The sequence below is a fragment of the Carya illinoinensis genome, chromosome 11 (genome assembly GCF_018687715.1).
Source record: "Carya illinoinensis cultivar Pawnee chromosome 11, C.illinoinensisPawnee_v1, whole genome shotgun sequence".
NCBI classification, from domain to species: Eukaryota; Viridiplantae; Streptophyta; class Magnoliopsida; order Fagales; family Juglandaceae; genus Carya; species Carya illinoinensis.
The window spans coordinates 7,626,156-7,638,707 of record NC_056762.1 but is presented as its reverse complement, the minus strand read 5'-3'; the positions used below and the strand labels follow the sequence as shown (position 1 = coordinate 7,638,707).

At 34.5% G+C, this 12,552-nt stretch overlaps 1 protein-coding gene across 1 annotated transcript; it reads left to right on the top strand.

Moving 5' to 3' along the window:
* Positions 1-1,742: 1,742 nt before the first annotated feature.
* On the top strand, positions 1,743-5,338 carry LOC122280829 (MDIS1-interacting receptor like kinase 2-like). The gene is made up of 2 exons (XM_043091876.1): positions 1,743-4,660; positions 4,745-5,338. The coding sequence occupies exons 1-2, from the start codon at positions 1,828-1,830 to the stop codon at positions 5,050-5,052; spliced, it is 3,141 nt and encodes a 1,046-aa protein (XP_042947810.1). The 5' UTR covers positions 1,743-1,827; the 3' UTR covers positions 5,053-5,338.
* Positions 5,339-12,552: the final 7,214 nt, after the last annotated feature.

The window sequence follows — 12,552 nt, the reverse complement described above, 5'->3', positions numbered from 1 at the left end:
TGTTTTCTTTTATCTCATTTTTGTACTTTTTTTAACCGACTTTACATATGGTTCCTAAAAACATGTAAGTGGAAAGTAAAATGGAGCTACTGAATAAGTTCTGATCACTTCTCAAAGTGCTCGATCGTGGAAAAAAATAAATAAATAAATAAATTAACAAACAAAACTGAATGAAAAATAAAGCAACATTAATAGTACTGAAATATAACTTCCAAGTATATATGGAGGAAATTAATGATGGCATCGATCCATGTTGTAGTTTTGTTTCCTAGTTTATTGAAAATCTTCGTGATCACCTTTGCTTTGTCTATTTATGCGATGCAAACCTAAGGTTCCATGATAAATAAAATAAGTACTTTATGATCACTTATTTTGATAATAAAAGAAAGTGTATAATGTCGTAGTTTATTTTAATAATATTCCAAGGGTTAGGCTTTGGAATTATAGAACTGGAAGCTTGCATGCTACATATATATTTGGATGAGTTTTTAGTGCATGCAGTTGTCTACTGAATTCTGATTGAACATCTAAAATGAAAGTCCATTTACAGGAGATGAAAACAGATGCCACAGAAGGCAAATTAAGGGAGGAAGACTTTGTCATGGTAGATCTATCACTTCTATCATATTACTGAAAGATAAGTTATTTCAAGACAATTAGGAGTGTAAATTAACGAGTCGAGTTTGAACTAGTAGGGGATGCAGGTGATCTAACATTGTTCACTTTACTATTTATTCGAACATGAGTCAAGTTTCAATCTTTATCGAGTTAGATTTTATGTTTACGAACAACTTCTGTAATATTCGACTGAGTTCAACTTAGGTAACTCCGTCATTTCAATTAGTAGATTATTTATAATAACCTTACTTGCAAATTTTGGCAAACAACTTTTTACTAACATCTTTATAAAGTTTATATATATATATATATACACGCATATCAATGATTATATTTATAAGGATTTCAAATAACTTGTTTAGTATTCAGAACATGATGTTTTTTAATTTCTTTAAATACTAAAATTAATACTATCATTAGAAATATAGATTTAATACTATAAAAAAAAAAAAAAATTAGTACAGAGTTATTCAAGTTTATAACAACTTCTATGAGTGGAATCGAGTTTTATAAAAGTTTAATATCGTTGAGTAAACCATTATATTTTTACATTAACAAACGGCTCATGATTTATTAATCGAGCACTTAAAGTTGAATTCGACCGATCCCATCTCAAGTGGCTTATTTATTTTCCGCTCTTATAAAGACCATCATGAAACACAAATGTCTCTTTCTACGAAATGAGGGACCAAGACTTTGACAAAAGTGCACAAAAATGCAATAATCTTCCAAGGTTACATGTTTTTCTTTTCCCGACGCTAGTTGTACGTACGTGGACAGGAACTAAAATGATTGGAAAGAAGAGTACTGCCTCCTTCAACACGATTATGGACCCCAACCCTCTCCTTACACAACACAAGATAGTCGACGAAGGCACAAATATTCTTCCAAGAGTACATATTTTCCTTTTCCCATAATTTTCAACCTTGAATTGCGGCAAAATTCTCGCGAGTAAGTAGGGTACTGTACGTATACGAAAGGATGAGATCATGATCTCTTGAGTTCTTGTCTGAACTTGAAACCTCTGTGTAGAAAAGAGAGAGAAAATAATCAAGTCCTACAACATTTATTGTTGCCGGATTCAATAAATGTTAAATATTCGATAAATACTGTTAAAAAATCCTTTTCCAAATAGGATCAATGGTAGGCTCATATTAGATGGTTTATAAATAGATCCTTTAACTATCATTCGCTCTACATACCAAAACAATGGGTTCATTAACCATCAAGAAAGTATTTTCCCAGCTTCTCACCACGTTTGTCTTGTTCATGTTCAGTTTGGTTTCATTACCAGAAGCTGCATTTTCTTCTAATTCTTCCATAGAAGTTACTGCTCTTCTTACATGGAAAAACAGCCTTCAAAACGAATCCCAATCTCAATTATCTTCATGGACTTCAGTTGCTTCTTCCAATCTAAACCAAATTAGGAATCCGTGCATGAGTTGGCTTGGTATTTCATGCAACTTTGCGGGAAGTGTCATCCGAATAAACCTTACCAACTCGAGCTTACAAGGTACGCTTCAAGAATTTTCCTTTCGGTCATTTCCAAATCTTGCCTATGTTGATCTTTCTAAGAATGCTCTTTTTGGGACCATTCCACCTCAAATTAGCTACCTGTCAAAACTCAAATATCTTGAATTGTCGTTTAATAAGTTTTCAGGTAAAATCCCACCAGAAATTGGCCTGCTAACAAATCTTGAAGTCCTCTGCCTTGTTCATAATAAATTGAATGGCTCGATTCCTAAAGAAATGGGGCGTCTAAACTTTCTAACTGAGCTTGCTCTTTTCAAAAACCATTTAGACGGTTCCATCCCTTCTTCTTTAAGTAATTTGAGCAACTTAGTTAGGTTGTTTCTGTATGAAAATGAACTTTCTGGTTTCATTCCTCCAGAAATGGGAAACCTCTCAAATTTGGTCAAACTTTCCATTAATACCAACCACTTGACAGGTCCAATCCCTCCCACCTTTGGGAACTTGAAAAAGCTAACCACCTTGCATATGTTTGATAATTTACTTTTTGGTCATATACCTCAAAACATTGGAAGTTTGAAGTCCCTTGAAAACTTAAGCTTGTTTCGAAACAATCTTTCCGGTTCAATTCCGACTTCATTAGGAGACTTGGAAAATCTTACACTTCTTCATCTCTCTGGAAACAACCTTTCCGGATCCATTCCTCCAGAACTAGGAAATTTGAGTTCCATCATCGATCTACAATTGAGTGAAAACCAGCTACATGGTCCTTTTCCAACTTCATTTGCTAATTTGAGCAACTTGAAATCTTTATTCCTTCGTGATAATGACCTTTCTGGTCCCATTCCACAAGGAATAGGAGATCTCATTAACTTGGTTACTCTTCAACTTGACACAAATCAATTTATTGGTCATTTGCCAAAAAACATTTGCCATAGTGGATCACTTGAGAACTTTTCTGCAAGCGACAACCATTTGGTTGGTCAAGTCCCTAAAAGCTTCAAAAATTGTACAAGCTTAGTAAGAGTCCACTTGGAAGGTAACCAACTTGTTGGAGATATATCTGATGACTTTGGTGTCTATCCAAACTTGACATTTATAGATCTAAGCGACAATGGATTTTATGGTGAAATCTCAAGTAATTGGGGAGACTGTCATCAATTACGGACCCTACTAGTTGGTAGGAACAATATTACTGGTAGCATACCACCTGAGATTGGAAACTGGACTCGGCTTGGTGAACTTGATCTTTCTTCAAATCATATAGTTGGAATGATTCCAAAAGAATTCGGGAGGTTGATTTCTTTAGAGCGATTGAGAATGAATGGCAATCAACTCTCTGGTGCTATACCTTTTGAATTTGGATCATTGGCAAATCTTGAATATCTTGACTTGTCCTCAAACAAGCTGAGTAAGTCAATTCCAAGAAATTTTGGGGACTTTGTGAAATTGATCGTCTTGAATTTAAGCCACAACAATTTTAGCGAAGGGATTCCAGCCCACCTCCTAACCTTATCCCATATCTCCAAATTAGATATAAGTTATAACTTTTTAAATGGAGAGATACCAATGGAAATTAAGAAATTGGAGAGCATAGTGATCTTAAATCTCTCCCACAATTCTCTTTCTGGCTTCATTCCGAAAGCATTCGAACAAATGCATGGCTTGATGTATGTTGACATATCCTACAATGAGTTGCAGGGTCCCATTCCCAATAGCAACGCATTTCTATATGCTCCCGTAGAAGCATTACAAGGGAACAAGGGATTGTGCGGTAATGTTACTGGACTAGAACCTTGCAATGCTTCCATTATATACAGACATAGCTCCAAAAGGGGACACAAAGTCGTGCTTCTTCTCGTTTTCTCACTTTTAGGAGTAGTTTTTGTTCTACTTTCTTTCTTTGGGTTTATTCTCTTTATGCAAAGAAGAAAGACAGATCTAAAATCCAAACAAAGCAAGACCGAGGGCCAAGTATCGTTTCTTTCAATATTACATTTCAATGGAAGAACATTGTATGATGAAATCATAAAAGTGACCAATGGTTTTGATGCTCTATACTGCATTGGGAACGGAGGACATGGAACTGTCTATAAAGCAGAGCTAAGTTCAGGTGACATTGTAGCTGTGAAGAAATTCAATCAACCACTGCATGATGCTAGTGAGAGTAGATTTCAAAAGGAGTTCTTGAATGAGATAAGGGCATTGATGGACATACGACATCGAAACATTGTTAAACTTTATGGTTTTTGTTCCCATGTGCAACATTCCTTTTTGGTTTGTGAGTATCTAGAGAGGGGTAGCTTGTCCCTAATCTTGGGCAACGAAGATGCTGCGAAAGTATTGGGTTGGAGTAAGAGATTGAATATTGTTAAAGGTGTGGCATATGCCTTGTCCTACATGCACCATGATTGCTCCCCTCCGATTATTCATCGTGACATATCAAGTAGCAACATCTTGCTGGATTCTCAATTTGACGCTCACGTTTCAGACTTTGGCACTGCTAAGCTTTTGGAGCTAGACAAATCCAATTGGACTTCCCTTGCAGGCACTTACGGATATATTGCACCAGGTAAGTTATTTCATTGTTCTATCAAAGAATAGTATGCATATGTATTGATTTTGTCCATCTTTCCTTCATTTGTTTTCTTTGCAGAGCTTGCTTACACAATGAAGGTAACTGAAAAATGTGATGTGTATAGTTTTGGGGTATTGGCTATCGAAGTCATTAGAGGAAAGCATCCAAGTGATTTCATCTCCACACTATCAATGCCGTTAGCTTTGGAGAACATACAGTTGAAAGATATGTTGGACCAACGGCTTCCATTTCCAACAGCTCAAGTTGAAAATGAACTTAAAATAGTTATACAGCTTGCCATGAAATGCTTAAATGTCTATCCCCAATCAAGGCCGACCATGCACATGATTTCTCAAGTGTTATTGACTGATACTGCAAATTCCTAGTGCCATCCAGATGTGCATTGCCAACATGAAAGCTGAGAATTGAAGGTTATAGACTATCGAGATAATAGTTAGTGAGCATAAGTGCTAAAATCATGTGTTAGTCTAAGATAATTATTAGAGCATTTTCTTTCCATCCCAAGTATTTATGTGTAACTTTAGTTTTCAGTACGTTGTATGAGTGTTAACGTATCTTTTTTTTTTTTTTTATCATCTCATGTCCTTCAATTTAATTCCAGCTATATTAATCAATCAAAGTGTCTTTTGGGAGTATAAATGTTTGAAGTTTTTGCAGCTTGAAGGTTTGTTTGTTCTCAATAAATTTTTTAATAGAAACCCATGTGATTTGAAACTTTTGGAGTTGAAGAGCTTAATATTAAAAAGTGGGAGCTTGAGACACTAATTTTTACCTTTGATTTAATTTAGAAGTACTCTTATGTATAATTTTTTAGAGCTGCATGATACTTTTTATATCTTCTATAAAATATGCAAAACAAATAGTACGTAGCTTTTGGCTAGAAATAGCGAAGGGTGGGAGGTAATTCCCCACATACAGTTGCCACCATATGGGACAATTTATTAGGGAATCGATCGAATTACGGTCGAATGAATTTTTTTTGGGACAATTGTAGTTCTTCTCAGATTATCGGTCGAACGATATAATCTTACCATTCTAACATGGTGGGTAGATTTGCTATTCGAACGAGTAAAAGTTCAAATGGGAGACATCCAATTCGAGCGGAAACCATTTGATGTTCGAACGTATATAGTTTAACATTTGAAAGTAACTTGTGTGTGGGGAAAGTTTAACATCCGATGAACATTTGAATGTTTTTATGTAGTATTCAAATGTATTAATGGGTGTTCGAACGTTGCATAACTGTTCGAACACCCATTAATTTTTATTCAGCCCATTAATAGAAAATAGAAATCACAAAAATAATAGCTTAAAATTCATTGGTAAATATGTTCATCAAACATAACTAGTAGTCTCATAAATGCAAACACACTAAATAAAACTGTGAGAAACTGTTATAATAATACAAAATATTATAGTTGAAAATATGATCTATAAATTAAATTACTTGCTTGGAGGCCTGAGTTGTTGCATAAGCATTTGCATTTGGAGGTACATTTCTCTCCTAAACTCTGCTTGTTGCTCTTTTTGTTATTTCATTTGCATCTCCAAATCAGCTTGTTGGGTCACTAACTCATGTTGGTTTGTTCTCAATTCTTCAATCTCTGACCTCGCTTCCTCTAATGCTTTAGAAGTGTTGGATCTCTGGATGATGAGCATGAATTAGAAGGCTTGATGCAACGATTCAAACCCCTTAAATAGCCTAAACGTGGACCTAGAACTTTGTAAAAGTTTCCACATCACTTGTTGTGAAATTTTGATCAATTGCAAATTCAACACGCAAAACAACTATTTTTTTCCTACACATAAGACAAATAATTAATATTGCCACAAATATATAAATAAGTTTAATTAAAACAGATAATAATACTTATATAACTTTCACGGGTATCAAGATGAGTCCACTCCCTATTACGATTAATATGTGATGCAGCATATTATTTTGTCAGATCGTAATTTCTATTTGAGTGTTGCTACAATATAAATACTTTATAGATATAAAGACATTAGAATAAAAAAAATAAGCTTTACTAAAAAATAAACTTACCGACTTCTTAAAGAGGCGATAGAAAGATCTTGAGCCTTCATGATGATAAATTTTCAAATTCGATCTATTTGTTTTGTTTATAAAACTTCACTCAAACATATCACATAGTTTCTCCCAATCTGAAGGTTGAACATCCTGAAAATGATTTTGACGTGCATCCTCTTTGTTCTCAAACTTATTCTAATGCTCATGACATGTAGTTTTATATTTTCGAAATGCATGACAAGTAAGCTCATCAACAGTCTTGCGGTCCTCCCTCTGACCAAAATTTAATTCGAAGTCATGTTTGAGAAAATAAGACTCACGAACAAGTTAATTGCACATTCTATATTTTGTATAGACATTAAATAATTTGATATAAAATTAATTAAATTATTACCAAACAACGCTTCCTAATAAGCTCTTTGAATCTTGTGGAACTTTATTCTATGAACTCGCAACCAAAGGTGCATAAGTCCATGTAAGAGCGCCTACACAAGAAGCAAGCCAGGCCGCTGGTTGTCCTTCACCTCCGATATAATTGTCAAGAATATAACTTTAATTTTACTAACTTTACGGTATTAGTCTAATGTCACTCCTCTCGTAGTTCCTCTTCCTTGACGAGATTGTAAGTTTAGCTCTAAAAAATTGAAATGGCAATATACACATGAGAAAAATTATAGTTAGAATTTAGTATGCTCATGTGTCATTTATTTTGTAGTATAACAATATTATACTAATTTTTTACCTTGATTTGGAGAGTTAACCTCCAGTGGTGAGTCAGTCAGAGCGCTAGGCATCAGTGGAGATGGGATGGGAACCGCCTTCCTCTTAGGTGGCATGATTTGAAGATACTAATACATGCATCACATAAAAGACCCGTCATAAAAGTGTCATGAGAACACAAAACACATCAATCATCTGTATCAGTTTCAGTGGACCACTCGCCCTCCTCATCTATAGATACTTCAGATGAATCCACATTTTTTCCAACTGTGGTATTAACAATTTCAGCCTTAATATCTCCCCTATGCAAAGGGATCATCTCATATTGGCTTAAATCCACAAACAAGTTGAAAACAAGCTGACTTTCTTGGTATGCTTCTTGAGTAGAGGAATTATCTTCCTCTTTGTTTTGTCTCTCTGCCTCAAGGATAACATCATATATATTTCCTGAAGAAAACTTTTGTACAACTCGCCATTGATTTCCTAACTCAGGATCATCTAAGTAGTATACTTGAGATGATTAGGAAGGTAAAATAAAAGTATCATCTTCATACCATTTTCTCAATGTATCAATACTCAAGAATTATTCATCATTGTGCACTCCCCCCCTTGGATTTCTTAAATCCCATCACACACATTTAAATAAATATACCACAAGCTCCCTCAAATACTTCAAACTAATTATATTCATAATAACCCCATAAAAATGTAAGTTCTTTCCCTCATGACTTCCTTTTACTAAGACACCACTATTTTGAGTTTTTCTATAAGACTCTTGATCCATTATGTGATAACTACTTCCTCAAGAAATAAACGCAGAATACCGAATTGCTCGTCTTGATGGACCATGGGCTAATGCATATAGTTCATCTGAGACATCTTTAGGATTGCTACCATGTAATTATACAACCTATATTATTGAATAGAGTATGAATGTATACAAAAATAAACAATCACTAGATAAATTAAAGTTAACTAAAAATATAAGCCAGTACCCGCCATTCAAACCATTTAGGGAACTCCTCTTCATGTTTTTTGTCTATATCAATTGCTCCTTGTTCTCTGAGTTAGTTAATATGATCATTGAAATAGAAATATAGTATATAATTTATAACTCGCATAGATTTTATCAAGATCAATTATTAAATTAATATAACTTTCTTCAAGTGGCTTTCTATCTCAAGACAATTGTTTAGCACTTACCACTGAGCTTTTTCAAACTCTACTATAGATAAATCATAACCACGCTTTGCACCAAGTGGACGTACATGTTTGGAAAATATAGAAAAAACATTCTTTTGTCTTGCTTGGTAGACATCAAACTTCCTTTTTGGTCGATCAAACCTCGTGTCAACTCCGTGGAAATACTTTGAGCAAAATATATGCCACTCATTGTCAATATAAGGTTCTACAATTGATCCTTCTGGGTGATCCTTGTTACCCACTTTGCATTTTAACTTTCCAAGAAATCTTTTAATAGGATACATCCATCTATACTGTACTGGTCCTGCAAGTCGAGTTTCACATGGCAAATGAACAGCTAAATGAATCATGATATCAAAGAACTATGGTGGGTAAATACTCTACAGCTTACATAATATTATAACAATTTCCCGTTCCATACGATCCAAAGCTTCTACATTCAACGTCCTAGCACATAAATCTTTGAAAAATGCACCCAGCTCAGTCAAAGCCATGCATATATCTCTTGTCAGGAACCCACGAATCCCAACTCGCAATACATATTGTAAAAATACATGACAATCATGGCTTTTTAATCCAGTAACTTTCCAATCATTTGTCTGCACACACCTTGTTAGATTCAAGGCATAACTGTCTGGTAATTTAATTTTCAATAACCACTCACAAAAGCTTACCCTTTCGTTCTTTGACAGTGTATACCAACCAATTGGCATGTAGACAGATGAACCATGTTCTTGCAAGTGCATTTCTTGTCTGATTCCCAACCATTTAAGATCCTTCCTTGAGTTTAATGTATCCTTTGTCTTGCATTCAATTGACATCAATATTCCCAACATGGAATCACATATATTTTTCTCAATATGCATAACATTGAGACTGTGCCGCAATTTTAACGTCGACCAGTATGGGACTTCAAAGAATATGATCTTCTTTGTCTAATTGAAGTCATTCTCAATTCGCTTTCATTTCCATTGTTTTTTACCAAATTCATTACTAGCATCATGCACCAATTGTTCAAGTACATCTTCCCCAGAAATATATGGTGGAGGGTGCCCTCGTTCAACAATACCATCAAACATTCTAGAATTTCCACGCTATCTATGATCAACAGGTAAATAGCCACGATGACCCATAAAGCAGTTTCCTCCCATAAGTAAGCCATTCAGATTGTGTGTGTTTCTTATATGTCGGGCATGTCATTTTCCCCTTAGTACTCCAACCTAACAAGTTTCCATATGTGGAAAAATAATTTATTGTCCATAAGGCTGCAGCATGCATCTTGAACAAAGTACCTGTTGATGCATCAAATGTATCGACCCCATTCTCCCATAAATCTTTCAACTCAGCATTCACAATGGTTGCAAATGTATGTCTATATCATTTCCCTATGATCTTGGACCAGGAATGAGCAAACTCATATGAAGTATGGATCCTTCATACATTTCCATGGTGGTAGGTTGTATAGCAGAAGTACAACCGGCCAAGTACTATGTGAAGTACTCATATTTCCAAACGAATTAAATCCATCTGTTGCCAGCCCAAGATGCACATTACAAGGTTATGCGGCAAACCATGGGTGTTCGTTGTTAAACTCCTTCCATGCTTTAGAATTAGTAGGATGTGACAAAAAGTTCTCATTCCTAACTCTATCTGACAAATGCCATGACATGTCTTTAGCCGTTGCACGTGACATAAATAACTGTTACAGTCTCAGTTTCAATGGAAAGTGGCATACCACCTTGAGCGGTATATTCTGCTTCTTTGATGTCCATCTTGATTCATGCCACATGGGAGACTTGTTCAACCCTCCATTCTCTTGCTAGAATAGGACACAATCATTCTTGCTTCAACTACTTAGCTTCATAAAAGTTTTGAGGCAATGTATTAACCGATGGAAGTGCTTCTTTAAATAGTTCGAGTAACATATCACCCGCCTTAACATATGTTCTACACATGGAATTTATGTGAAGTAGTCTCACTATAAAAGACAGTTTACTATGTTTTTTGCATCCTGGATATAGCTCACATTGTGAATCCTTCCACAGGCATTGGAACGTGTTATGACCCGTGTCACTTGAAGTTGAATTGTCTGCAGCACTTTCTCCCATAAACATTCCTGCTCCAATGTCACCCAATATTTGCTCCATATCCTCGTCGTAATCATGACCACCATCCTTTGTCTATGCATCTTCATCGATGCCTTTTGCAACTCCATGAAAGGCTCAATTGTTGGATATGGCTATCCATGTAAAACCCAATCTGTATACCCCTGGTCAATACTATTGACAAAGAGATGCTCACCCACCAAATATATGTTATGAGAATGCAAATTCTTGCATTTTCGACACGGGCATCTTATTTGCCCATCAATATTGATTGTACCGTGTGCAAACTCCAAGAATATCTTCACACATTCAGCATATACATTGTAATCCATACCCAATCGATCACTCACTCCCATCCAACTCTTATCCATTACTAAAACCCTATTACAAACAATTCAGCTACCAAAAAGAAACATACTCAAACAAAAGAATGTGTTCTTTTTCGCTTCACTAGGTAGTTTGTCCTACTCCATTTGAGATTGTAAGCTTTTTGTTGCAATCCTACCTAATATTATCTGTCACATCCAACGAAATTTCAGCAACATCTTCCCATAGTTCTTCAAATATGCTCGTCTGGTCGGGTGCATCGACTAGTAACACATTGATGCACCATAACCTCAACTGTATATCCAGAGAACTATATGCGAAGACTACCAAAATCACAATGTCAGATGGATACAGACACATTAGATAAGTTTGCCATAATGATCTTATAATGTCAAACTGTTCACTTTTGATAATTCAAGAGTTATCAATCCATGAATGTTGATTGATAACTCTCAAACGGGTCTAAGGTTAATTTACATGCAACATACAAGCTAGATACCATATAACACATATCTCACAATATAAGACATAAGAATATATCAAACAACAGGTGTTAATAATCTTCTTTCATTTAGTTCTAAATTTATTCAAATTTATTAATTAGTAGTATTATTATACTATTAGTTACTTTAGAATATCTTTAATATATATATCATTTCCAATTGATTAATTTATTTTTTTCTAAATTTATTTATTGAAAATATTCTTTCATTTAGTTCTAAATTTTTTCAAATTTGTTAATTAATAGTATTATTATACTATTAGTCACTTTAGAATATGTTTAACATATAGACCATTTCCAATTGATTAATTTATTTTTTTCTAAATTTATTAATTCAAAATATTCTTTCATTTAGTTCTAAATTTTTTCAAATTTATTAATTAATAGCATTATTATACTATTAGTCACTTTAGAATATCTTTAATATATAGATCATTTCCAATTGATTAATTTTTTTTTCTAAGTTTATTAATTCAAAATCTTCTTTCATTTAGTTCTAAATTATAATTTGTCAATTTCACTAATACTGTTTTCCGTTCGAACACAAAACAAGTGTTTGACCGGTGTGATATTCCGTTCGAACTATACTATATAACCGTTTGAATGGTACATGCCTAGTTTTAGTTCTCAGGTACCATTTGCATTTTCCAGATTCAACTACATGGGTGTTCATTTTCCCGTTTTGTCAAAGAAAATGCATAGAAATAGAACCAAGACACGTATATATTTATTCCATATTCCCACATCCAAACACAAGTATTTCACACATATTTTACAAATATTTAAAAAACAATCAACAAATAAAGTATAGAAACAATATATACACTAACCTTAATGGTAAATCCAAATAGCAAGGGAACGGCAGCTAGGGTTTCAACTAGAAACGACAGTTTAGGGCTCCATAATTTTCTGATGATTAGCGATTGGTTTGAAGAACTCTGGGCAGATGCAGCTGCCCCTCTTATGGCCGCTGTGG

What these genes read in the sequence shown, in the direction of transcription:
- LOC122280829 (XM_043091876.1), top strand. Translation starts at nt 1,828, where the DNA reads ATGGGTTCATTAACCATCAAGAAAGTATTTTCCCAGCTTCTCACCACG. An exon ending in TTACGGATATATTGCACCAG is followed by an intron (nt 4,661 to 4,744) that starts GTAAGTTATTTC and finishes TTTTCTTTGCAG; the next exon opens with AGCTTGCTTACACAATGAAG.